At 43.5% G+C, this 27,049-nt stretch overlaps 3 protein-coding genes and 1 long non-coding RNA gene across 5 annotated transcripts in view; 1 reads left to right on the top strand and 3 right to left on the bottom strand.

Annotated features, from left to right (window-relative positions):
- Window positions 1–27,049, bottom strand: part of LOC131705298 (uncharacterized) — a 141,010-nt gene that overhangs the window by 79,950 nt on the left and 34,011 nt on the right. The gene's annotated exons all lie outside the window — the stretch shown is intronic.
- LOC117395491 (cathepsin S-like) lies at window positions 83–8,230 on the bottom strand. Its single transcript, XM_059007702.1, has 8 exons — window positions 7,775–8,230; window positions 6,527–6,653; window positions 6,164–6,286; window positions 5,686–5,835; window positions 3,670–3,894; window positions 2,724–2,889; window positions 1,986–2,091; window positions 83–1,328 (listed from the first exon to the last, which is right to left on the bottom strand). The coding sequence occupies exons 2-8, from the start codon at window positions 6,650–6,652 to the stop codon at window positions 1,229–1,231; spliced, it is 996 nt and encodes a 331-aa protein (XP_058863685.1). The 5' UTR covers window position 6,653; window positions 7,775–8,230; the 3' UTR covers window positions 83–1,228.
- On the bottom strand, window positions 9,678–17,693 carry LOC117971318 (cathepsin K-like). The gene is made up of 8 exons (XM_059007703.1): window positions 17,562–17,693; window positions 15,627–15,753; window positions 14,926–15,048; window positions 13,596–13,745; window positions 12,432–12,650; window positions 11,070–11,235; window positions 10,251–10,356; window positions 9,678–9,832 (listed from the first exon to the last, which is right to left on the bottom strand). Exons 2-8 carry the CDS (start codon window positions 15,747–15,749, stop codon window positions 9,733–9,735), a joined length of 987 nt encoding a protein of 328 aa, XP_058863686.1. The 5' UTR covers window positions 15,750–15,753; window positions 17,562–17,693; the 3' UTR covers window positions 9,678–9,732.
- Window positions 22,651–27,049, top strand: part of LOC117962750 (leucine-rich repeat and immunoglobulin-like domain-containing nogo receptor-interacting protein 1) — a 14,101-nt gene continuing 9,702 nt past the window's right edge. The window contains exon 1 of one of the 2 annotated variants that reach the window (XM_059007693.1): window positions 22,651–23,128. The gene's annotated coding sequence lies outside the window, so the exon portion shown is untranslated. Of the gene's footprint in view, window positions 23,129–26,261; window positions 26,522–27,049 lie in introns of those variants that run through there. The other variant, XM_059007694.1, reaches the window with a different exon arrangement.

The raw sequence follows: 27,049 nt of genomic DNA, 5'->3' as shown, positions 1-27,049 counted from the left end.
CACCCCAATTCGACTTGTCAGAAATTACTACCTGCTTTTTTCTATAGAATATACAAGGGTGGCAATTTCTGACAAGGTGGCAAATTTCGACATCTATAATTGTCAGAATTTGCTATGGGTAGCACATTCTGACAGGGAGGCATATTCTGACGGTACACTGGCTTTGCAGGAAATCCCGTATACTTGCTTGCTCACTTCACCCAGCAGGTTACTTGGGAATGTATAAAATACCGTGCAGGATCATTCTAATGAATCAGTCAATCAATAAACAACGACAACAAAAAAATAATGTTAAAAATGAAATCTTTTTATTTTATTAATATTTTAGCATGGATTCACGATAAAGAGTATCTTAAAACACACACAGTGTTGCAAAGCTAGAGATGAGCATAACATTTAAAAAATATCATTTATTATTATTATTATTATTATTATTATTATTATTATTATTATTATTATTATTATTATTATTTATTTCTTAGCAGACGCCCTTATCCAGGGCGACTTACAATCGTAAGCAAATACATTTCAAGTGTTACAATACAAGTAATACAATAAGAGCAAGAAATACAATAACTTTTGTTCAAGCAAAGTACAAGTGTGACAAACCAAAATTCAATAATACAGCAGATAATAGAGATAGTTACATCAGGATATGATTAAATAGTGATAGTTACATCAGGATATGATTAAATACAAAGTACTACAGGTTAAACACTTGGCAGATTACAGTATTCTGAAGTACAGGATTAAATGCAGTAAAATAGGGGGCAGATAAGAGCAAAATAAAGCACATTTACATGAAGGGTGAAAATGACGTCATTACGAACCCTTAAGAGAATGCAAAAGTCTTAACTGTAACAGGTACATATATATATATATATATATATATATATATATATATATATAAAATAGACAAAACAGCACCCCCGTCTGGCCAGTTGGTGCATTACACCAAAGCGTTTCTTGTTGTACGCTGCTTTCCATGCAGATCAATGCATCGCGTTTCTTAGTTTAAACTATCAATTCGACACACTGGGAGAAATCTACAGCCAATCAGCTTTTGCCACCTAAACACATCTACCTAAAGCGGGGTTTCAGTGCCAGTAACACTGTATAAAACAGAGCCGCGCGCCCGTGCTATTCGAGTGCCTGTTGTCGTGTGGCACGCAGACAATGGCATTGCTGTGCTTGACCATGGCTGTGGTCCCTCTCTGCCAGCAGTCGATCACAGTTTTGGCACGATGGAGTATGTAGCGATACCGCAGTTGTTGTCCCGATTTCTCGCCATGCGGATGTATCCGTTTTCACCCCAGGAGGTGCCCCAGCTGCAAAATATGAATAGAAATCAAATCATAACGCGTATTGAGAAATCGCTGCACGGGATAGAGAGAACCAGTAGCGGACTGGCCATCTGGAGAACCATCAGAATCATAACGCGTATTGAGAAATCGCTGCCCAGGATAGAGAGAACCAGTAGCGGACTGGCCATCTGGAGAACTGGGAGAATTCCCTGTGGGCCGGTGGGCCGCGGGCCCGATACAGATTATATATATATATATATATATATATATATATATATATATATATTGGGCCGGCCAATGGTCCAATTAATGGGGGCTAGAAAGTTGAGCGATGCCCACTGGTCCATCTCTCCCCCCCGGCACCGGCTCTTTGGTCGATTCCTCCCTCTGGAAGCCCTTAACCCCGCCCCCTTCCCTCACACACACACACACACACACACACACACACACACACACTGACCGTGACATAGCCACGAGACGTTGATGTAGCTAGCTATCAAGGGAAGTCCGCTTCAGTTTTGGAAAACATCAACACAGTAAAAAAAAATGCAAAGGTGGGGCTGAAAAACGCAATTATGCACAGAAACATCCTGCTTGTATTTAAGAATATTCAAAATTGAAAACCGTTCCAGGTGTGGAGAACACGTGACACCGGCCACCGTTTGCGGGTCCGTACAGTACCTGTTTTTCACAATCCAGTAATCGTGACCGTTCTCCGTGCCGTACCCCACCACCAGCACGGCGTGATTCAACTTCTTACTGCTGCACGAAGGGTCATAATACAGACCTACAGCGGGGCAGAGGAAACACACACAACGTTTCTAGATACAATATAAAATATAGACAGCAGTGTGGAGTAGTGGTTAGGGGCTCTGGACTCTTGACCGGAGGGTCGTGGGTTCAATCCCAGGTGGGGGGACAGTGCTGCAGTACCCTTGAGCAAGGTACTTTACCTAGATTGCTCCAGTAAAAACCCAACTGTATAAATGGGTAATTGTATATAAAAAATAATGTGATATCTTGTAACAATTGTAAGTCGTCCTGGATAAGGGCGTCTGCTAAGAAATAAATAATAATAATAATACATCTAACTGATACATTCCACAGCAATAGGGCTTAGATTGGCGTTTGTGACAATGGCACCCTCTGGTGGCTGAATTGGGGAACGGCAGGATGTACCCGCTAAAAAAAAATCTGTAGGGGAAGCGTCCTTTTCATAGCCACTTTCTTACAAAGTCTGGAACATTTGGTGTTGATGACTGAGCCGAGCTCCGTGCACGACAGGGAAGATTAATAGAATTGTCTTTGATTTAAGGATTAAAAAAAAGTACACCTGGGTTGCTTCCCCTACGATTGCCAGTTTACTGATTGCATTATTACCACCTTGACAGGAAATCTCCTCCTAAGCCTTTGTCTCACCTCCTCTGTAGTGGTGGAAGGAGAACCGGGTGGCATCGATGCCCACGGCCACGGGTCCGACGCGGGCGACGGTGTACTGCAGGGCAGTCTCGTCCCCTCGTGGCAGGATCTTGTATCCAGAGCAGGTGGCAGCCCAGCCCGACACATTGTAGCGGCATTTTCCTTCCTGGGAAAACACAATTGGATGGAAAAAAGACCCTCTTTGCATAGCCTTCCTTAAATGCGCTTTACTTGCTCTGATCTGCCCCCTATTTTACTGCATTTAATCCTTTAGAGTACTGTAATCAAGTGTTATTTTAATCTGTAGTATTTTGTATTTAATTACATCCTGATGTAACTATCACTGACACTGTTATCTGCTCCGTTATTGAATCGTATTTTGTCACACTTGTACTTGCTAGAACCAAAATCAATGTATTTATCTTGCTCTTAATTGTATTATTACTTGTACTGTGATACTTGAAATGTATTTTTGTTTACGACTGTAAGTCGCCCTGGATAAGGGCGTCTGCTAAGAAATAAATAATAATAATAATAATAATAATAGCAGTTTGTTCCTGGTTCCTGAAGTTTAATTATTATTATTATTATTATTTATTTCTTAGCAGACGCCCTTATCCAGGGTGACTTACAATTGTTACAAGATATCACATTATTTTTACATACAATTACCCATTTATACATTTGGGTTTTTACTGGAGCAATCTAGGTAAAGTACCTTGCTCAAGGGTACAGTAGGAGTGTCCCCCACCTGGGACTGAACCCACGACCCTCCGGTCAAGAGTCCAGAGACCTAACCACTACTCCACGCTGCTGCCCCACACACCTGAGCTTGTTACCTGCACACTGGGGCTAATCAAGCTCATAGTAAAACCTGGAATGGATAAACCTGCTATGCCATAGCCATCCCAGTTCTGTATAGCGTTAATCGCTGGCTTGGGCTCACCTTGTGTTCATAAGGGTATGCTGCATCCGAGTCAATGCCCTTGTTGTCTTCGATGTAGCGGAAGGCTTTGCTCATCAAACCGCCATGGCAGCCATGGTTTCCGTAGCTCCAGGAGCAGTCCACCAGGTTCTGTGCACTGAGGCTGACCAGCTGGCCCGTGCCTCTCTTGAGCTGGCCCTCAAGGGCCCCCACAGAGCTGAATGCCCAGCAGGAGCCACAGGAACCCTGTAGGGAGGAAACGCAGCATTACAAGCAGCGGCGCAACCCTGCTCAGAAACTCTGGGTAATCGGAGGGGATGGGAATAAGACTCCTGTTGCATAGCAGTGTGATCCATTCCTGGTTTCACTAGGAGTTTAATAATAAGACGCACCTGAGCTTGTTACCTAGACACACTGTGGCTAATCAAGCTGGTAGTAAAACCTGGAATGGGTGAAACTGCTGTGCAATATTTTCATCTCTGGTAATGTTTGTTAACTGTATTTGCTTCCATGGTTCTGTGTTTTATCAGAAACCAGGCATTGTTGGCATACCAGTTTGTTTATATTACCTGCTCTTTTCAAAAGCAACTTGTTTTGGATCTGTGTTCTAGTTGTGACCTCAATATAGCTCTCTGAGTCATCAACCTTTCCCCCTTCAACGCCCCCTAGTGGATGCAAGTGGTACCAGATATATCTTAATGATGTATTTCTTACCTCCACTAGGGGGCAGATTATTATTATTATTATTATTATTATTATTATTATTATTATTATTATTATTATTTGTTTATTTAGCAGACTCCTTCATCCAAGGCGACTCACAGAGACTAGGGTGTGTGAACTACGCACCAGCTGCAGAGTCACTTACAATTACATCTCACCCGAAAGACGGAGCACAAGGAGGTTAAGTGACTTGCTCAGGGTCACACAGTGAGTCAGTGGCTGAGGTGGGATTTGAACCGGGGATCTCCTGGTTACAAGCCCTTTTCTTTAACCACTGGACCACACAGCCTAATAATAATAGCAGTTTGTTCTAATAATAATAATAGTAATAGCAGTTTGTTGCAGGCAGCGGAAAATAATATCCACAAGAAACTGTCCTCGGGGCATCCGATGATTCTAGAGCATTTGCCAAGCACTCCCCACTTTCACTTCCAGAGCTTGGCACCTCTCCGACATCAACCCATCCTGACCCAACCCCAACCCTAACCTTAAGCAACCCCAGCCCTAAAGCCTACCCCTAACCCAATACCTAACCATTAAGAATCATCTAATGCCCTCAGGACACTTTCTAGGGGATGTTCCTGTGTGCTGCGAGGGGGGCGAGTTACTGGCTAGGTGTAGCAGCTTGAAGAGAGAACATGTTTGAAAGCTCTATTGAAGTCACAGAGGAGCTTTGTACTGATGTAAGGAAACGGACATGCAGTAAGAAGTGAATCTCAAAAAAAGGAAGAGTAATATATATATCTAATCTATCACAACCAGACCCAAGTAACACCTAAACCACTGACACCAAGCTTCCTTCCTCAACAAAGAGCACTGCAGAGTGTAATACAGCACAGAGAGGTGTGGTTAACCATAGGGGAGCATTGTAAAGCACAGAGAGGTCTGGTAAAGCATAGGGAAGCATTGTAAAGCATAGAGAGATCTGGTAAAGCATAGGGAAGCATTGTAAAGCACAGAGAGGTCTGGTAAAGCATAGGGAAGCATTGTAAAGCACAGATAGGTCTGGTAAAGCATAGGAAAGCATTGTAAAGCACAGAGAGGTATGGTAAAGCATAGGGAAGCATTGTAAAGCACAGAGAGGTCTGATAAAGCATAGGGAAGCATTGTAAAGCACACAGAGAGGTCTGGTAAAGCATAGGGAAGCATTGTAAAGCACATAGAGGTGTGGTAAAGGATAGGGAAGCATTGTAAAGCACAGAGAGGGATGGTAAAGCATAGGGAAGCATTCATGGGGTTAATGTTGATTGTATTTGGGGGTTGGTGACAGTAGTATATGGAGGGGTTTGTGCGGTAGGATACAGAACACAGTACCTGGTTTTTCACTTTAGTCACAAACCCATCCAGCCTCCAGTCCATGGTCAGAGGCACGCGGGCATCGGGTGGCAGGGTGAAGGTGTGGTTCATCTCGCCCGCCGCTGGCACTAAGAGTCCGTTCAGCATGGCATCAACCTCCTCCGTGGTCTACAGGAAGAAAAACGGGCATTGAAATTTGGAGCGCCAGCCACTCGTAGATTTAACTATTGGATAAGTTGGTCTCTTAGTAGGTGAGGGAGGGAGGGAGCAGTTCAGTCTCCGTTCCTCAAGCCTAGCCTGGACTGGAGGGAGCACCCTTTCTCTTAGGGGGGTGAGGGAGGGAGGGAGGGAGCAGTTCAGTCTCCGTGCCTCAAGCCTGTCCTTGCCTGGAGGGAGCACCCTTTCTCTTGGACTGGAGGGAGCACCCTTTCTCTTAGGGGGTGAGGGAGGGAGGGAGGGAGGGAGGGAGGGAGCAGTTCTTTGCTGGTTGTGTTACCAGGTCCCCCAGTTGGTTGAGCCCCAGCCTGTAGGAGTGCAGATCCAGAGAGAACTCCAGATTGTGGATCTCAATGGCCTTGAGATTCTTCTCCCAGATCAGACGTCTCGACAGCTCTTCCTCCTGGAAGAACAAGGTATTGAAACCGCCTTCACTCGCTATCATTTTATAAATAAACCCCAACAAATAGTAGCAAACCAATCATTTATTTGTTATAATTTGTGTACATATTTGCATTACTTAAATTACAGAGCGTACAAATTCAACATCTTTCCACAGACAGACCGAAACATGAAAAAAAAATGAAAATAGCCTAGTTCTCAGTTTTTGCTGTATTTGTGGAAAGATAAGAAAAGGAGTCACCTTTCTCTGGTATTGCTTCTGATGGTAGTCCTTCCAGAGCTTCCAGGCATTGTCCAGAGAGGGGTCAGCACCCAGATGACCGCTGACCAGAGGGACAAACAGCGCCAGGACCGCGAGAGACAGCATTCTAGCACAAGAACAGACCCCGGGTTAAAAAACAGGTCTTTGTGACGAAGTTCTGCACAACACACCTCGACCCCTTCTGGCGTTCACTGTCTGGGTTATTAATTAAACAGATCAGGCCTCTGCAACCCTCATCTTCCCATCCCGGTCGCTTACAGCAGACGCAAGCCTGCAGTCAGCCGCGACTGGATTCGCGAATGATCACGTGACCCCTGCATCGCTGTGAAGCGGCAGGAACAGCGCGATTGCAAGCAGCCTGCCCGAAATGGAGAATGGCATTGGAAATAGGGCTTCAAGATACTTAATCAAACTTCAAAACACTCCATTAAAAAGAACGTAGGGTCAGATGATAAGAAACTTCAGCAGAAGTCTCCGCTTAGTGCTCAGGTTTTAAAAAGAGCGGCGCTATTTAGAGCGTGTCAAAATAAGTGAAACATCTGAACTCCGGATTAGTCTCGTCACGGGCGCGTCGGAGAGCGAACGTCTGAACGCAACAACAGATCTCAGTTTTTTTTTATTCTTTAAAAGAAAATGGAAGCTAACGTTCTGGTTGTAAGACCTTTTCTTGATCAACGAAGGTATTACGACTGAAACGTTAGCTTCTATTGTCTTTAAAAGAATAGAAAAGTGAGATTTGGCAAAATACAGTGTGAGGGAGTGTTCTATTTTTTATTCTAGGAGGCTGTGTGGTCCAGTGGTTAAAGAAAAGGGCTTGTAACCAGGAGGTCCCCGGTTCAAATCCCACCTCAGCCACTGACTCACTGTGTGACCTTAAGCAAGTCACTTAACCTCCTTGTGCTCCGTCTTTCGGGTGAGACGTAGTTGTAAGTGACTCTGCAGCTGATGCATAGTTCACACACCCTAGTCTCTGTGAGTCGCCTTGGATAAAGGCGTCTGCTAAATAAACAAATAATAATAATTTAGCTCATTAAACTAGACCTTCCCCGTCCCTGATCTCTCAGGTGACCGCTCAGCTGTCCACATTCTGTAACGTGCGGTTCCTTGTATATTTACAGCAGTATGAAGTGCGGATGTGCGTTTAATAAGCTTTTACGTTAAGCTGAAGGAGGAAAGCAAGTTCATTTTCTGATTAAACTTTAAACAAATGAAAAGTCATCACAGTACCTTTTTTTTTTGACTCTGCCGAATGATTCAGTGCCAGCGGTAGAGCGCAGCTGTGTCCGTGTGCTGGCGTGTCGTTTTTATAACAAGCTGTGGTAGGAAATTGGAAACTTGTCATGTGAGGTTATGACATGTTTTTCAGCTGTGTGTGTGTCTCTGTGTGTGTATCTCTCTCTGTATGTCTCTGTGTCTCTCTCTCTCTCTCTATGTCTGCGTGTGTCTCTCTCTCTCTGTATGTCTGTTTGTGTGTGTCTCTGTGTGTGTGTGTGTCTCTCTGTGTGTATGTCTCTCTGTGTCTGTGTGTGTCTCTTTCTCTGTCTCTCTCTCTGTGTCTCTGTGTGTGTGTGTGTCTCTCTCTCTCTCTCTGTGTCTCTCTGTCTCTGTCTCTGTGTGCGTGTCTCTCTCTCTGTCTCTGTGTGTGTCTCTCTTTGTCTGTCTCTCTGTATGTATATCTGTCTGTCTGTCTTTGTGCATGTGTCTCTGTGTGTTGTCAGTCTTCCTCTGTGTGACTCAAAACAGAAATGTGGTTTCCTCTGATCTTTATCTATAACTGTAGACCCCCCCCCCCAAAAAAAGAAACACCCGCCATAACAGTGTCAGTAGGATTGGACCGGATTGATTCTATGTTCATCCACGAGGGGTGCAAAACCACGCTGTGATAAGCTGGGATCGGAAATCTTCAATACAGAAACAATTACTCGAACTACCCAGATCCAGATAAATTGACTGTGTCTAAGAAATAGTGCCGCCAGCAGTCCTGTAGCGCGACATTTTATCAAGTTCTGCTGACACTATAAACCCATGAGAGCAAGTTAAAGTTACTCCTGTCAACAGAACCTGTACTTTATTTGATATTAGGCTGTGTGGTCCAGTGGTTAAAGAAAAGGGCTTGTAACCAGGAGGTCCCCGGTTCAAATCCCACCTCAGCCACTGACTCATTGTGTGACCCTGAGCAAGTCACTTAACCTCCTTGTGCTCCGTCTTTCGGGTGAGACGTAATTGTAAGTGACTCTGCAGCTGATGCATAGTTCACACACCCTAGTCTCTGTAAGTCACCTTGGATAAAGGTGTCTGCTAAATAAACTAATAATAGTATTGAACAACATGATTAATGTCTTCAATATATTCATACTGGAATTATATTCTGCTCACAGTTTTTTTTTTCTTTGTTATAGCATTTTATCAATATCTAAATGAATAATAATAATAATAATAATAATAATCAACACACATCAAATATTTCTCATTGATTTTTTATTTCAATAGAAACCTCTCTGATTCATTTCCAGTTTGTCATTGGGTTGTGGTTCACGCTTGTTGTCGTATAGTCTATATACTCGAAGCATGAACATTGATCACAAGGTATTTTTCAGTGCAGCCAGCATTTTTTTTTTTTATAAAAGATGGTCATGGTAAAAAATAAAATGAAAGTGCAGTTTCGCTTATGAATATGATTCGAAATCTACCTTAAGATGAATGCATTGAGAATTTCAATACCCTGTCCTGTACTACAGTGCGTGTTTCAAATGGGATACTGTCTCTATACATTCCTATGCAGAACTGCACAACAGAAAATTCCTCCGCATGCAATATTTACCATTTTAAACACTTAAAAATAGTTCCTATGGTCTCCCTTTCTCTCCCCTCCTCTCCTCTCCTCCCCCTGCCCCTCTCCCCTCCTCTCCCCTCTCCTCCTCTCCCTCCCCCTCTCCTCTCTCTGCCCCTCTCCTCTCCTTCTCTCCTCTCCTCTCCCCTCTCCCCTCCTCTCATCTCCTCTCCTATCCTCTTCTCCTCTCCCCTTTTCTCCTCTCTCCTCCTCCCCTCTCCTCCTCCCCTCTCTCCCCTCCTCTCCTCTCCCTGCCCCTCCCCTCTCCTCCTCTCTCCTCTCCTCCTCTCCCTCCCCCTCTCCTCTCATCTTTCCTCTCCCCTCTCTCCTCTCCCTCCCCCTCTCCTCTCCCTCTTCACATAATGGGGTAGCTGGCCAGGTTTGCGATGCCACACATGTTATTCCGGTTTCTTGCCATCAGGATATAGCCTTTGTTCCCCCAGTCTTCACTCCAGCTGCGGGAGAGAAAAAAACAAAAGTACAAAATGAAACGCGCATTCAACTGAGAGATCTCCCAGCAGCGTCTGCTCATTGGCTGCAAAGCGCTTCAGTCATTAAGGGAAGCAGCTGATTGGTTACCGACAGGACAGGGGGCCCCAAAAAGGCAGGGGACAATTTCACCGGCAGCAGAAATGACATCAAAGTTTGCTGTTAGCCTCCTTGTGCTCCGTCTTTCGGGTGAGACGTAATTGTAAGTGACTCTGCAGCTGATGCATAGTTCACACACCCTAGTCTCTGTAAGAAGCCTTGGATAAAGGAGTCTGCTAAATAAACTAATAATAATAATAATAATAATAATAATAATAATAATAATAATAATAATAACAATAATAATAGCAGCTCTGAGGTTCTGCTGTGTTGGAGGAAATGTACCTGTTCTTGATAATCCAGTATTTCTTCCCTTTGTAGGATCCGTACCCCACAGCCAGGACAGCGTGGTTGATGTCATCTTTGTTGCAAGCAGGGTCATAGTAGACGCCTGGAACAGAGCAGAGTATCCCAAATGAACATGCTATAACACAGGCGTGTAGTGGAGCTAGAACACACGGAACAGGCAGGCGAAGTCACATGACTCCCATCTCCCGCTCGACTCTCTGAGTCAGTCCGTCAGTCCTCTTGATGCAATGGAAGGAGTATTAGGAATTTCTGTTATCTTTAAGAAGGTTAAAAAATGCAGACGAAGACGACAGCAACAGGGCATCGACTAGGACTGTGAACACAAAGACAAACGAAGCCACTGACACACACACACACGCACGCACGCACGCACGCACGCACGCACGCACGCACGCACGCACGCACGCACACACACACACACGCACGCACACACACTATAAAGCATTCTGACGAGATGGAGAACAACGCTGTGTGGAAATGCTTGTAGAAATGAGATACATGTATTACCTGTTACAGGTGTTACTAGAAGTGGAAAATCTGCATTTCCAATAGCTTCAGATTTAGGTCTGCATCGTTAGCCATACATCTCACTGATACATTCCACAACAACAGGGCTTGGATTGGCGTTTGTGACAATGGCACCCTCTGGTGGCTGAATAGGGTAACCGCAGGATGTACCAGCTAAACAAAATCTGCAGGGGTATCGTCCTTTTCATAGCCACTTTCTTACAAAGTCTGGAACATTTGGTGGTGATTATCTTGATGACTGAAAATGCAGCCCACTCCCAGCCTCACCTCTCTTGTAGAACTGGAAGGAGTAGAGAGTGGCATCAATGCCCACGGACACGGGCCCCACCTTGGCCACGGCTGACTGCAGTGCCCGCTCGTTGCCCTCTGGGATCTCCTTGAAGCCTTTGCACGTGGCAGCCTGGCCGGTCTTGTTGTAGATGCACTCCCCCTGCTGCAAATAGGGGGCGACACCGAGACAAAGGCATTAACGATGACATCACTGCCCTCGAAGGCACAGAGAAGGGCAACTAGGACTAATGACATGAGCGATGAGGACAGGTTCAAATAATTACAGCCTGGAAAAAAGAAGGGAAAGAGGGGACTTGATGAGTCTTTAAAACCAGAAACGGTCTCGATAAAGTCAACCCGAGACGCGACTTCAAATTTAGCAGAGAGAGAAGAACAAGAAGGTATGAAATGGAAGCCGAGGTAGAGTTTCAAACAGTTTTTTTTACACAGATAGAGAGTTATAAATGCACGGAATAGCCAACCAGGCAGTGACCTAGCAGGATCTAAAACACTGGGAACATTTCAAAAACTAGATTCTCTGCTTTCAAATGGTGCTGGTGCTAGCGAGGGATGAGCCTTGAAAGGGTTAAACGGCCTTTATCTGTTCTTGCTGTCCAGTTCACTTCATCTTAATGGATCTAAACAGAGCTGCCACTGAGCTCGTTAACATGAATTCTAGCCCGCTCACGATCAGTGTAAGGGGGCAGGGTTGTGGGACGCTCTGCCGTTACAGCTCCTGTCTCCTGTCGGCGAATTGAGATGAGCCTGGCTCTTTTGCACAGTGGTTAAGGTGCTCGTCTGTGGTGCACGGGGTCAATTATTATTATTATTTGTTTATTTAGCAGACGCCTTTATCCAAGGCGACTTACAGAGACTTGGGTGTGTGAACTATGCATCAGCTGCAGAGTCACTTACAATTACATCTCACCCGAAAGACGGAGCACAAGGAGGTCAAGTGACTTGCTCAGGGTCACACAATGAGTCAGTGGCTGAGGTGGGATTTGAACCGGGGACCTCCTGGTTACAAGCCCTTTTCTTTAAACACTGGACCACACAGCCTCCTCTGATTTAATGCATTTCCCGTTAAAAGTGTCACTAGATGTAAACCAATAAACTGTGAGCCCGTATCATAATTCTCATTTAAGAAAATCAATATTTTAGTGGTGTTCTGGCACTCTTCGGATTTAGGACTGCACCTCTGCTCACAGCCCACAAACAGACCCTTACTTTCAGCCTCTTCTGCTAATATTACCCACATACACAGGCGGTCTCTAAACCTATAGCATGCACCATAAAAAAAAGGATTTGCTTGAAATCGCCGCGCTAATGTTCTTAATTCTACACTTTGGAAGAGCTCACCTCTCCGGTGTAGGGGTACGCCTCTTCCGAATCGATGCCATTATTCCCCTGGACGTATTTGAATGCGTTGGTCATGTAGCCCCCCCCACAGCCGTCATTGTCGGTGGTACAGTCCACCAGGTTCTGGGGGCTGAGCTCGACCAGCTGGCCCGTGGTCTTCTTGAGCTGGCCCTCAAGGGCCCCCACAGAGCTGAACGCCCAGCAGGAGCCACAGGAACCCTGTTGGGAGTGAGCACAGCATTACACACACTGCTCGACGCATCAGAAGCAAGCGGGAGCATTGAGAGGTTTTCTAGAGCAGGGGGTTCTCAAGCTGGGGCCCGGGGAACCCCTGGGGGGCCCCCAGCTTGAGTTCCCCCACATCAGGGGGTTCAATTAATTAATTTACACCAACGCTGCCTTTAAGTGATTCTGTTTTTTAAATGTAGTGGTCGCTAATTATTTTTATTGTTTTCTCCCTAATTTAGTAATGTCCAATTATTTTTAGGCTCAGCCCACCGCTAGCACCCCCGCGCTGACTCGGGAGAGGCGAAGAGGAACCCACGCTGTCCTCCGAAGCGTGTGCCGTCAGCCGCCCGCTTCTTTACACTCTGCAGACTCACCGTGCAGCCGCCTCAGAGCTACAGCATCGGAGGACAACGCAGGCAGCTTACAGGCAAGCTTATAGGCAATTATAGCATCATTTTTGTAAATTAAAATTAAGAAACACATAAATAAATAAATACGTGAATAATAAATAAATGCTGGCCTCCTGTGAGTGTAATGCACAGCCAGGGATGTATGGAGATGAGTATATTCTGTGAGATGGAACCTAGCAAGACTGTGTAACGTCTTATAGGTAAGGAAATCTTAAATCAGCTCTAAATTGTGCTGGAAGCCGGTTTCTCCTGCGTATCGTAATAAGACTCCTATTGCATAGCAGTTTCACCCAATCCAGGTTTTACTACAAGCTCGATAAGCCACAGCGTGGCTAGTTAACAAGCTCAGGTGCGTCTTATTTTTAAACTCCTAGTAAAAACCAGGATGATGCAACAGGAGTCTTATTTCCATCCCTTATATATATTCTTATATCGCCCTCTAGTGGTGAAGCGTGAAGAAAGCGGGGTGAAAGAAAGAGCTCGGGTCTGGTGGGCGGGGATTCCTCCGACAGGAAGTGCTGGTTACCTGGTTGCGCACGGGAGTGACGTAGCCCTTCTTTCTGTAATCCACTGACTTGGGGAGCTCCATGTTGGGGTCGGGGATGAAGGTGTTGTCGGGGTCTCTGGAGAGCGGCATCTGAAGGCCAGTCATCTTCTCAGCCACCTCCTCCGTGGTCTATCAAAGGCAGGAATGCAGGATGACAAATAATGGATGCAAACAGCAATAAAAATGACCTTAACCAATTTCAAAGCAGGTCGTTATGCTTATCCCCTATCCATCACCACACGGATCCTCAGTTTTCTGTTGACTGTGTCCTGATGGTAATTATCACGCATCAATGCTGCATGACATCAAACCAGCCCATCTAATCAGACTGCGAGCGTACCTTTATGAAGGGTTTTTAAATAACTTTTTTTAAGATCTCAGGCTCCAGACTGCATGAAATCAGATTAGCCCATTCAGTGCCAAATCCATTTTGAAAATGCCCAAGCTGTATTCAAGTCATCAGATTTTAAATCAGTATTTCTACACTGAAAGAAAAGTGTCAATCCTTCGTTTTGGCTACGAACTTCCGCGTCCTGCTTTGAGGACAGTCGAGTAAGTGAGACGCGTTTCCTGTAATCAGAGAAGTGAAATTTCAAGCCAGCTGTGAAGCTCAATGCATAGAAAATGAAATCAGAGTCAGTTATCATAACAATATAGTTAAAGAGAAAAATTAAATGAACAGGGAGATGCCAGTTTGAAAAAGGCTCCAAATAAAATGACAAAGTATCCCTTGAACCATTTTCTTCGTATTCTTAACCGTCTGTTACCGTTTAACGGCGTTTAAAATCTTTCTGAATGACTCTTGTTCCAGTTTTATGTTTGATCTTTTTGAGGAGTCTGTATCGAAGGGGCTTTGAGTTCCGGAACCGCTCCACTGTTCCGCTTGCCTGCCATAGACTTTATATATATATATATATATATTTTATATTGGTGAGCGACAGTGCCATCTAGTGCACAGCTGGTGTATTGCCAACCACACAATACAATACAATACAAAGCAGCAGCTGGCTCTGCTATAAAGTCACATTGGCTGATCTAGCCTCTGTTATTAATATTATTATTAATGGGGCATTTAGCAGTCGTTTTTATCCAAAGCGACTTACAGAGACCAGAGGGTGAACTATGCATCATCAACAGCTGCTGCCGCCCCTTACAACAGCACCTTGGTTTTAAACCTCATGACTGGAAACTGAACCCTGTAAGGAGACACCCCCCCAGGAGACAGTCTTCAGAGACACTGCAGGTCACCTGCAGCATTGGAAGGGTAGGTTAAGTTGGGTGGGGTGGGGTGGGGGGGGTGGGTTGTTACCATGTCTCCCAGCTGGTTCATTCCCAGTTCGTAGGAGTGCATTCCCAGTTGGTATTCCTGGTTGTGGGCTGCGATCAGCTTCATGTTCTTCTCCCAGACGGACCGGCGGATCACCTCTTCGTTCTGCGTGTTGACAACATGGCACAGTCAGTGGAACGCTTAGACATTCGGGAGCAGCAGTGGGTTATGGGAGATATGAACGATACTACAAGCTAGTGCAATGAGCTAGCTGCAATTAATGTGAGTTAAAACATGATTCAAGATAATCTTGATTGGATAATATTATTAATTTCTTTACAGATGCTCTTATCCAGGGTGACTTACAATTGTTACAAGATATCACATTATTTTTACATACAATTATATTATTTGTTACATACAATCCCCCATTTATACAGTTGGGTTTTTACTGAAGCAATCTAGGTAAAGTACCTTGCTCAAGGGTACAGCAGCAGTGTCCCCCACCTGGGATTGAACCCACGACCCTCCGGTCAAGTGTCCAGAGCCCTGACCACTACTCCACACTGCCACCGTATGAGCCATATTGCACTTTTGTGTGCCAGCTAATTCAAAGCTAGGGAAACACTTTATAGAATATTTGAACAAGAGTCGCCCAAGCTTCTGCCAGCACTACACATTTTACTGTCGGTCTGAACGCCGATTGGATGGAGCAACGCGTGTTCAGTAAGACACGCCCCTACCATGCCGTTGTACTGCTTCCTATAGGTCTGCTTCCACTCCTCCCACTCTGAGTCCAGGGACCAATCCTGGGCAGACACGGGCATCGCCATGGCGACCAGCACCAGCAGAGTTCCGTACCACATGATTCTGGGAAATAAAGAAGGTGTGAGCCACGCTTAAAACGAAATACATTATATTGTGAAGTATACTTATATACATGTATTTCTAATATGATTTTACACAACTGAAAATATATTTGGAAGAATATACACGCGGTAAATATATTTCATATATTTTCCACTATACTGAAACAGACGTCAACATATTTTCCCAACAGGTTGCAATATATTTTATTTCCACAAGGCTTTCAAATCGTTTCTTTATTACTGTTCATCGTTGATCCGGATTTGCTATGCAGTTACCCAAACGCTACAGACCACACGCTTTTAAGAAGATAGCTTTTGGATTGGGAGTTTTTCTTACAGTATAAAAGCCATCCGGTGTCACGGAGCCCAGAACAGAGTTGCCAAGTCCGCTTATAATAAACAGGATTGGGCTTGTTTTGTTGAGAGTCGCGGGTTGTGATTTGCATAAACGCCCATACTCTAACATGGGCTTGTTTTGGGCTTGTTTCGAAGAACGAGGTCGCTATTTTTCTGTCAGAAATCTGGCAAACCCTGACCCACAAGTACACGAGCACATGTATCATGACTTCTTACCTCGTATTGTAGTCTAGTAGTATTATCAGACTCGCTGTAAAATGCAGCGGATTTAAAAATATTTTTACACGGTAACCTTGTATTGCCCCATAACACCTGTAAGCCACCTTGGATAAAGGCGTCTACCTAATAATAATAATAATAATAATAATAATAATAATAATAATATAACTTGAATTATAGATGGGAGCTGCTTTAAACAAAGTTCAATACATTAGGTCAGGAAACACGAATGCTGTCCCTCGTCCTTAATCCTAAAACATTTTTTTAAAAGAAAAATGGACCCTTGCTAATTAATGTCCTATTTTCGCGCATAGGACAGCTTCAGTGCAGAGAGACGTACTTGGCCGCTGAACCCACGCGTGTTTCTGAACTGTTCACAGCCCAGCATCCCTCGATGGGTTAAATAAAAGAGGAAGCGAAAAGCAGAGCCTTACTGGAAAGTATTCCTGCAGATCTGGCGTGCCGCCCGCCCAGCGGCTCGTTAAAAAAGGCCTTTGCATTTTAAAACCAGAGCAAACGGCAAAAAAATAACAATTCACGTTCCTGTTTTTTTTCTTTTCTTGCGACGTGTCGCTTTTTTGAGTTTGGTTTGCGCAAAGGACAGTTCTTAAGAGATTAAAAAAATCAAAACAAGTGTTATTTTAGAACTCTTTCGCTTTCAATTCCAGATGTCCGCTTATCGCTTACAGGACAGAGTAGCCGAGAAGTTATAGTTACAATTTTAATTATATATATATTTTTAGAAATGTTAAAACAGTTTTGTGTGAACTCTGGAGTTCGAGGTGTTGTTCTGCCTTAACTTTGAAAAAAATAAATTAAACAGATTCACAGACATGAAACTTAACATGGTACAACTATAGTATATATTATAGCGCTGGAATTATTTTTCAAAAATAAATACATTTTAAAAATGATCAGAAAAACACAAGTAAATTCAGATTTACAAGACAAAAAGACGAGATAACGCTTCCCTCAGTAAAAGCACAGCAAAGTGTAATAAAGCACAGTGAAAGCATAGTAAAGCTTAGGCAAGCATTGCAAAGAACAGAGAAATATGGAAACGCACACACAAACGTATCCAAAAAGATGTCAAACCAGGGTAAACTATGGCAAATGCGCAGTGTTACCATGGGAACATTATGGGTAGAAAGGTACGGTGTAAATGTACGAGAATGCGGAGTAAACTTCTATAAGGAGAGAAAGACTATACGCATATAAATTCCGATACTTTACCTAGCCGGTAAGGTGAGGTTGAAGCTGTTGAATGAATTTCTTTGTCTGGTTCTCTTCTCGAATTTTAACCTCTATATAAGGACGGCGAGTTTCAGGAAGTGATCCTGAAGGCTAGGGAGGAGGGGAGGGGAGGGGAGGAGAGGAGAGGAACATTTTTGTTTTTGGTAAGCCCCGAATCCAGATGGAACCGATTAACTTGGAAAAAAAATCTTCGCGCTGCACATGACTGAAGTGTAGGTTAGCAGGCGTCCCGGGGAATCGCTTATTTTGTATTGGCATTTTTATACAAAACTGTAACAGTGCGTTTAGCAAGTTCACAGGGTGTCTACAACATTACCGGGGAGTTGGTTCCAGACCCTCACAATTATCTTCAAATATATATATATTGTGTTATTACGTACAGCTATTTTGACTGCCTCAGAGTTGCTACAGCCTGTTTTTTCACTCCCAGGCAGGGGGTAAAATATGTAACCTCCTGCTCAAGCGTCGGGCTCTATTTCATCGTGGAGTTTTGTGTTGTGAATTCTCACACCTCCTGGAGCGAATCACCCTGCTTCACCTCTGCGTGTCTGCTCAGAGATAGTTTGACTGTATTATTGTGTTCTGCAACAACGTTAGCAGCATCATACGTACGTGCATGATATGCGTCCTTTACTGAGATCGTATAATATAACAGGGCTTCTCAAGTCGCGCTCATTAAGTGCAGACTCTCCCTCATTTTCAAAACTTTAATTGTGGCGTCAGTTTGATCGGGCTCAAAGAGCCAGCTGCCCACCGTTTCGATATGTTGTACATATCTTTCTCAAGGGAGCCTGTGTTTGAATCAAAACATTGGATATTATTCAATTTAATGAGGATATTAATAACTTTAAACAATGTAAAGGATGTTGAAATATTATAGAATGTATTTAAAACTGATACATATATGTGTGTGTGTGTGTGTTATATGTGTGTGTATATATGTGTGTGTGTGTGTTATATGTGTGTGTCTCAGTGTGTGTGTGTTATATATGTGTGTGTGTGTGTATATATGTGTGTGTGTCTCAGTGTGTGTGTGTTATATATGTGTGTGTGTGTGTATATGTGTGTGTGTGTGTGTATATATGTGTGTGTGTCTCAGTGTGTGTGTGTTATATATATGTGTGTGTGTGTCTCAATGTGTGTGTGTATATATGTGTGTGTGTCTCAGTGTGTGTGTGTTATATATATGTGTGTGTGTGTCTCAATGTGTGTGTGTATATATGTGTGTGTGTCTCAGTGTGTGTGTGTTATATATATGTGTGTGTGTGTCTCAATGTGTGTGTGTATATATGTGTGTGTGTCTCAGTGTGTGTGTGTTATATATATGTGTGTGTGTGTCTCAATGTGTGTGTGTATATATGTGTGTGTGTCTCAGTGTGTGTGTGTTATATATATGTCTGTGTGTCTCAGTGTGTGTGTGTTATATATATGTGTGTGTGTCTCAGTGTATGTGTGTCTCAGTGTGTGTGTGCGCATACGTGTCTCAGTGTGTGTGTGTGTGTGTGTGTGTATTAATTGTGTAATTGCATGCTCCCTGTGTTGCACTCACTCTCACATCGTGTCTCATGGCTCACAGTTTTTCCAGTGTTACTCAGCCCCCTGTGGCTCCACTTCCCTCCTGGGGGCTTGCGTCAGTGACCCTGGGCATCCCGTGGTCACTGTGTAACACATACTCTGGACAGCAGGGATGTGTACAGACATGGACAACAGCTCAGCATCACCTCCAATATTACAACTGAGACATCATCATCATCATCATCATCATCATCATCATCATCATCATCCGTGCCTCAAGCCTGCCCTGGACTGGAGGGAGCACCCTTTCTCTTAGGGGGGTGAGGGAGGGAGCAGTTCAGTCTCCGTGCCTCAAGCCTGCCCTGGACTGGAGGGAGCACCCTTTCTTTTAGGGGGGTGAGGGAGGGAGGGAGGGAGCAGTTCAGTCTCCATACCTCAAGCCTGCCCTGGACTGGAGGGAGCACCCTTTCTCTTAGGGGGGTGAGGGAGGGAGGGAGGGAGCAGTTCAGTCTCCGTGCCTCAAGCCTGCCCTGGACTGGAGGGAGCACCCTTTCTCTTAGGGGGGTGAGGGAGGGAGCAGTTCAGTCTCCGTGCCTCAAGCCTGCCCTGGACTGGAGGGAGCACCCTTTCTCTTAGGGGGGTGAGGGAGGGAGGGAGGGAGCAGTTCAGTCTCCATACCTCAAGCCTGCCCTGGACTGGAGGGAGCACCCTTTCTCTTAGGGGGGTGAGGGAGGGAGGGAGGGAGCAGTTCAGTCTCCGTGCCTCAAGCCTGCCCTGGACTGGAGGAAGCACCCTTTCTCTTAGGGGGGTGAGGGAGGGAGGGAGGGAGCAGTTCAGTCTCCGTGCCTCAAGCCTGCCCTGGACTGGAGGGAGCACCCTTTCTCTTAGGGGGGTGAGGGAGGGAGGGAGGGAGGGAGCAGTTCAGTCTCCATACCTCAAGCCTGTCCTGGACTGGAGATAATGTTTTTAACACCAATAAGGCATCAGAAAATATATTCAAAATTCTTACTGTATCAAAAGTATTGAATTAAACAACATGTTTATTTGTAGGGTTGTATCTTACAGTGTGAGATTTTACAAATAACCCCAGAGGATTTTTATTTCTGGGATTTTGAACTCAAAGTGGAAAGACGACTTCCTCCAAGCGGTATATTAATTAAATTGCAGAAGCTGTTGTTGGGTTTGGCTTCTGTTCCTTGTTGAAGCTCCTATTCCCAGCACTCAGCTGTCTCACCCCAGCACTTCTGCATTATAGCAGCCCTTTGTTACACTGTTCGCTCTGTCGAGCTGCCTCGATCATTCTCTCCATCTATATTTTGTCAGACCCCCCTTTTTACAATCAAACCTTTGCAACACATTTGGTGATCGTCCTCGAACCCTTTTCATTGGTCAGCTTCCATGTGGAGTAGTGGTTAGGAGCTCTGGACTCTTGGCCGGAGGGTCGTGGGTTCAATCCCAGGTGGGGGGGGGGACACTGCTGCTGTACCCTTGAGCAAGGTACTTTACCTAGATTGCTCCAGTAAAAACCCAACTGTATAAATGGGTAATTGTATGTAAAAATAATGTGATATCTTGTAACAATTATAAGTCGCCCTGGATGAGGGCGTCTGCTAAGAAATAATAATAATAATAATAGAGGTCTCAAATATGCAGTTCTGAAAGAAACACATTGTAGTTGGTAAATTCGCGTTTAATATGAAATGACTGATGACTCCACCCGGCAGCATTTTCAAGAAGCGTTATTACTATGCGTGCGAGGGAAGAGCAGCAGCGGTCACGTGAACACACTCGCTCTTATTGACAAGGTAGCACGATATTTATACAGGAGTAGCATAGCAACAAATAGGCAAATCAACACGTCAGCATGATTATAGAACTTTCTCAAAGATGGAGATTCTCTCATAAGGGGTTGTTGTTAATTACGCATTTTCGCCTCAAACTAGACATAACAGCGTCCTAAGTATCTCTTGAGAAACACATTTCAAGCAGTTCTCACTACAGCGTACTGTGCTCAGAACACCACCCAGTCGTCCTTAACCCTTCTGATACCACGTCACATATTTCCTGCCTCTTCAACGTCTTAGAGCAAACTTTTAAAAGTTTGATATGTGTTGAAGCGATCCCTGTTGTGTCCGATGCAACATTGCAACTCACAACAAGAAATTGATTAGTTAGGAAAGCATCACACACACACACACACACACACACACACACACACACACACACACACACACACACACACACACATACACACAGTTAGGCAAGATATATAAGACAGGTACTCTGAATCCTCCCCTAACGACAGACCATCTCCACACCTGAGGTTTCTCCCAGAACATTAGATAACCGCTCCCCATGTGAAGTCAGTTTGTAACTAGCTCCTACACTGTTGTGTAACGATAATGTTTATATGCGTAACATAGACTTAGCAATGAATTTCCTTACAATGGCAGTCGACTTTAGCCAAAAGTGTGTGCTACATGCGGCAGGTCTTTCTATTTATTTATTTTTTAAAGGCAAAAAAAAATGTGAAGTACCGGTCCTAGCTCAATTTCCAAGCTACAGAATGAGACGCGCTGTTCCTTTAAGAATATTAAAATCCAGAACGAGCAAACAGATCGGCATTACCTCGACTGTTTCCGAGCAAGAGAAATTCCTGAGCCGAAAGGACGCGCCAGCTCCCGTGAGCCTCTGCTGCAATCATATGATGTGTCCCATGACCTGGTCACGAGCTGTTTTCTCTCATTTTTTCCAAAAAAAAAAAAAACCTTCCTTGTTTTATTTTATGATAATTCAGTCCATATGCAGAAACCTGAGGGGACTGAAGAAAAGATTATGAAGAGCTGAACCCGAGCTGAACTGCGTAATAGTAACCACATCTGTATAGAGAATACGTGGGCGGCTGTACTGCTGAACTGCATAGAAACGAAACCTTCCGTTTCTTTGAGAAGAAGTTCCCCTTTGCAATCAAACTGCACTACAGCAAAGAACACATCCCACCAGCATGCATTAAGATAAATCATAATGCATACAATAGCACTTCAAACTGTGTCTCTAATTACTGTGTATTTGCATAGAGGAGCTGCAGAAAGCATTTTAGCACGTTCGAGTTAATCCCCTAGATAAACGGGAAATGCACCCTTAAGTGTTGTGCTTCACTACTCAAGGTACGCAACCAGGCTGTGGTCGAAACAGTGTAGTACAGTAACTCCACGCTGGGACTCCTCGAAACAGCTCGGACATTCATTGGAGACTAAACAGTGACACCCTGTGGCATAATGCTGCAACTGCACTTTGAGCTCATTTTAATTCACTAAAATAAAGCCTCCATTTATGAACTTTTATCTGGGCGCGGGGGTATGGTAAGCATATTGAAAACTATGGCGAATTTAGCAAATAAAGGAAATTATCATTTGAATTGTATAAAATAACAAAACAATATATTTGACAGCTACTTTATGCATTTTTTTTTTACAACAATAGAGAGACGTTCTGGAGTCGCAATTGCTCAGAACGGCTCTCAAAGCCGGTTTTATCATGATTGAGGTGGTGATGGTTTTTAAGCACCGCAGCTGGAAACATATCGACAGAAAACGAGAAGGACACCGCGCGTGTGGTGGTGGTCGGGGCTGTGAGGGACCTGGGGAGAGCTGGAGAGGAACGGCTATTAAATATTCATTGCGGACATGTGTTCGGTGGTATAAACTTACCTGCAAGCTGCTGTGACAGCCGGTGTCAAGGTGTGGAGATCGTGTTCAGCTGAGGTAGCTCTTGAGAGACGAGGCTTTGTGTGTGTGTGTGTGTGTGTGTGTGTGTGTGTGCGCGTACGGAAGCGCTCGCAAGAGAGCTGTTTGTGTGAAGCCGGACCTCGACTGTTTGCAAACTCTGTAATATTTATTACATTAAAACAACCAGCAGACATTGTGCTGTGTTAGCGGAAGAAAATCTCACTGGAGGGGCGATTGAGTCAACTCCTCGCCCGAGCTTGGTAACGTGGTCTGGACAACATCAATACCCGTAGGCGACTAACGGTAAGAACGTTTATTGACGTTTATGATTTCTGTGAGAGACTTTAAAAAGTTTCGGTTTGTTTGTCGGTTTAAACGAGTCCTTTCTCGAGGTTCATGTTATACAGCGAAATAATTTTTTTAAAATAAAAAATGAAGTTCTATTTAGGGTTCCTTGAGGTAGAAAAAAACAACTCCAAACGCAAGTGGAGTTGCAAGTTTAAACTCTCTTTAGAAATTCTGCATCCACCCAAATGGAGATTAGATAAAGGGGCATTCAGAACAGAAAATAGGAGGCACTTTTTTTACACAGAGAATCGTGAGGGTCTGGAACCAACTCCCCAGTAATGTTGTTGAAGCTGACACCCTGGGATCCTTCAAGAAGCTGCTTGATGAGATTCTGGGATCAATAAGCTACTAACAACCAAACGAGCAAGATGGGCCGAATGGGGCCTCCTCTCGTTTGTAAACGTTCTTATGTTCTTCTTATGTTCGTACTAGGAAACGCTGATAATATTAATTATGTAGGATTGACAAACAATTACTACTGTGCGTCAATTGCAGTAATATTGCATTCGCATTTCTCTAACTTGTTCTCAGTTTGTGGTTCTGGCATTTTCGTGTCCTGGGATGACGTGTTGAATTCCCGGGACACCTTCCTCAAAACCTGGACGATCCAGGGAAAACAGGGGCAGGGGGCTACCCTAATTTAAAAGTAAAATACTTCTGTTCTATTGGTAAGTGTAATAGTGTAATCTTGTAACAATTGTAAGTCGCCCTGGATAAGGGCGTCTGCTATGAAATAAAATAATAATAATAATAATAATAATAATAATAATAATAATAATAATAATAATAATAATAATAATAATAATAATAATTCGACTTTTTGGATATGAAATCATACTGAACACCACAATGCCAATTCAGTTAGTTATTTTTATTTTATTTCAGTTATTTATTTTGTTAAAAAATGTTATTGTTTTTTTTAAAACGAATGTTTATACAGAAAGAAAATTCGTGTGTTTATTATGTTATATAAAAAATAATTGCTATAATACACCTCATTGCTTTTGTAGTTTTGATTTGTTGTGCATATGAAATCAAAACGCTGGAACGGAAAATCTGGGAAAAGTGTCAAAATATCTATCTATCTATCTATCTATCTATCTATCTATCTATCTATCTATCTATCTATCTATCTATCTTGCATTGATATAGCGCCCTTCATGTGTTCACATCGCAGAGCGCTTCACATAGAAAGAACACAAGGACAGTTCTAACAGTTAAAGGCAGCTCTGAACAGATGGGTTTTCAGTAACTGACCAACAGAAAGTGTTGAGTCTGCCTGTCGGATTGCGTCTGGGAGGGCATTCCAGGCTTTGGGGGCATAACAGCAGAAAGCTCTTGAGCCAAATGTTTTGAGATTAGCTCTAGGGACCTGTTGCATTCCTGCGCTAGACGAGCGCAAAGTGTGCTTTGGAGCATGAGGGGCAATTAGGTCGGGCTGATAGGTTGGGGTCAGATCATGCAATTATTTATTATTATTATTATATTATTATTATTATTATTATTATTATTATTATTATTATTTATTTATTTGGCAGACGCCCTTATCCAGGGCGACTTACAATTGTTACAAGATATCACATTATTTTTACATACAATTACATTATTTTTTACACATTATTTTTTACATACAATTCCCCATTTATACAGTTGGGTTTTTACTGGAGCAATCTAGGTAAAGTACCTTGCTCAAGGGTACAGCAGCAGTGTCCCCCCCCCCCCCACCTGGGATTGAACCCACGACCCTCCGGTCAAGAGCCCAGAGCCCTAACCACTACTCCACACTGCTGACCTTTATGAATGATTTGTCATAGTTTTTTTTTTTTTATCTCAGTCTGGGATCTGAACCTGAGTGGGTGAGGGGGGCGGGGTCTAAGTGATTCAGCTACATTCTGTACCCTCACCACTCTCTGTGCAAATAATATATATTCTAACCTCTGTCCTAAGTCTATCTCCGCTTAGTGTCCAACTGTGCCGTCCGGTCCTGGTTTCTGTGCTGTGGTTAAAGAGTGTTGGGTAGGGTCAACTTTGCCAGCTCCTGTGGTGGAATTTTCTGCATACAACCGAGCAGGCACCGGTCCCGTACTGAGGGAACGATTGAGACAGAGACAAGTTGGAGCAACTCACACTTTATTAGTCTGCAGACTGGAGCATTCAACAGAGTAACACAGACTCTGCAAGCAACCGCAAAGAAAGCTCAAAATACACTAAGTCAAACAGTTCCTTATATAATCAGTTTTTGCACAGAGTTCATGACTTGTGGTAATTCTTATCTCCCTTAGTCAGCTCAAACCAACCTTGTGGTATTCTTGACACTGTTGTCTACCGACTTTTCTGATTGGTTGATTTTTCTAGTTGCTAGGGAGAGAGTGTCTGTCAGGTCCCACAAAGTTGATTCCCCTAATACAAGAATATTAGCTAAGTGACTGGGGAGAAAAGAGGAATTATCGCTGTCTCAAAATATTATCATTTGAGACAGTGTCCTATTCTCATGTCGCTGACTCATGCACTTCTCTGAAAACAGGGCTGCTGACCCTTGGCCACATTCCAGTGTGTTAGTTCAACACTGTAAATCTAATACTTTGTTAACATCAAACTTCATATAATATCATTATTCAGGTTATACAAATCACAGAGATCACCCAAACATATTAGATTAGAACTCTTCGTGCGATTATTCTATCATTCTTCTATCACACTCCCTTGAACTAGCCGTCCGTGATTTGAACTCTCCCATTGTAAACTTCAAGTCGGGCTTTTCCAATACAGTATGGAACCGCCACACAGATAATATAATCTGCCCCGGGGGCAGAACTGGGAATTTCATTAGGACTGAGCAGAGTTCACGTGTATTTTATTACAGCGCACCTGTCTCAGCAAGATACACGATCCAGGCAACATCTCATGCTATTAATTTGTCTGTGAATCAAGTTACAAGTTGCGGTTTGTTGCAATCTGTCTTTTGCAAACATGCAGGACGATGGACTCTCCCCCTTCCTCCCCCTTTCTTTTTAATTAGACATGATTCACTGTGCAGGGATATGGGATTGGTATATCGGATGGTCAATCGAATGATCTATGCTGTAAGTTTTACACTTACATTTAAGAATGAAGTTAGACATGGAATTAACTGCTTTTGTTTCGTATAAGGATGAGACCAGACCACGTTTCAAATCTTAACGTCCGTTTATCAGTTCCAAACACCCAACGTTGCATTCTGCATGGAACGGTATTGTCTAGATACAACGCGTGCCGCTGGTATTAACAGACAGAGGCGTTTGATGAGATGTCCTGAACCCCAGGAGAGACGGCCTCAGATGAGACAGCGATGGTCCAGATGATCTGGAGGTACTGGGAGCTTCTCTGTCTGTGTCGCCTCTATGCCAGCTATTTCTACTCTAGCAGCTCAGAGGCTACGCGACTACAGTTTGTTTCTGTTATCTTACTAATATTGATCTTGCTCTTAATTGTATTATTACTTGTACTGTGATTCTTGAAATGTATTTTTGTTTACGACTGTAAGACGCCCTGGATAAGGGCGTCTGCTAAGAAATAAATAATAATAATAATAATAATAATAATAATAATAATAATAATAATAATAGAAATGAGTTATTCAGCTGTTACTCCACTCAAATTCAACCAACCACTATTTATTTACTTAATATTTATTTATTGCATTTATATAGCACTTTTTATACAAAGGTATTGCAAAGCACTGTACAGCACATAGCAGAAATACAACTGTTATAATCAGACCATGTAAATAACAGATTTAAATAACAGTATACACGTAATACAAAAGCAGCAATCTTTAAGTTTTATTAAAACCCACTAAGACAAGAAAGCCATTTTATAAAAGTGTGTTTTTAGTCT

The sequence above is a fragment of the Acipenser ruthenus genome, chromosome 35 (assembly GCF_902713425.1).
Source record: "Acipenser ruthenus chromosome 35, fAciRut3.2 maternal haplotype, whole genome shotgun sequence".
In the NCBI taxonomy this organism is placed as follows: Eukaryota; Metazoa; Chordata; class Actinopteri; order Acipenseriformes; family Acipenseridae; genus Acipenser; species Acipenser ruthenus.
This window is presented reverse-complemented; position numbering and strand designations above follow the sequence as displayed.

Coding starts and splice junctions, on each gene's coding strand:
- LOC117395491 (XM_059007702.1), bottom strand. CDS start 6,652: ATGCTGTCTCTCGCGGTCCTGGCGCTGTTTGTCCCTCTGGTCAGCGGT. Junction 3,895..5,685: donor TGACTAAAGTGAAAAACCAG/GTACTGTGTTCT, acceptor TCCTCCCTACAG/GGTTCCTGTGGCTCCTGCTG. Junction 2,890..3,669: donor CATACCCTTATGAACACAAG/GTGAGCCCAAGC, acceptor GTGTTTTCCCAG/GAAGGAAAATGCCGCTACAA.
- LOC117971318 (XM_059007703.1), bottom strand. CDS start 15,749: ATGTGGTACGGAACTCTGCTGGTGCTGGTCGCCATGGCGATGCCCGTG. Junction 15,049..15,626: donor GGAAGCAGTACAACGGCATG/GTAGGGGCGTGT, acceptor GTCAACACGCAG/AACGAAGAGGTGATCCGCCG. Junction 13,746..14,925: donor TGAACCAGCTGGGAGACATG/GTAACAACCCAC, acceptor TGCCTTTGATAG/ACCACGGAGGAGGTGGCTGA.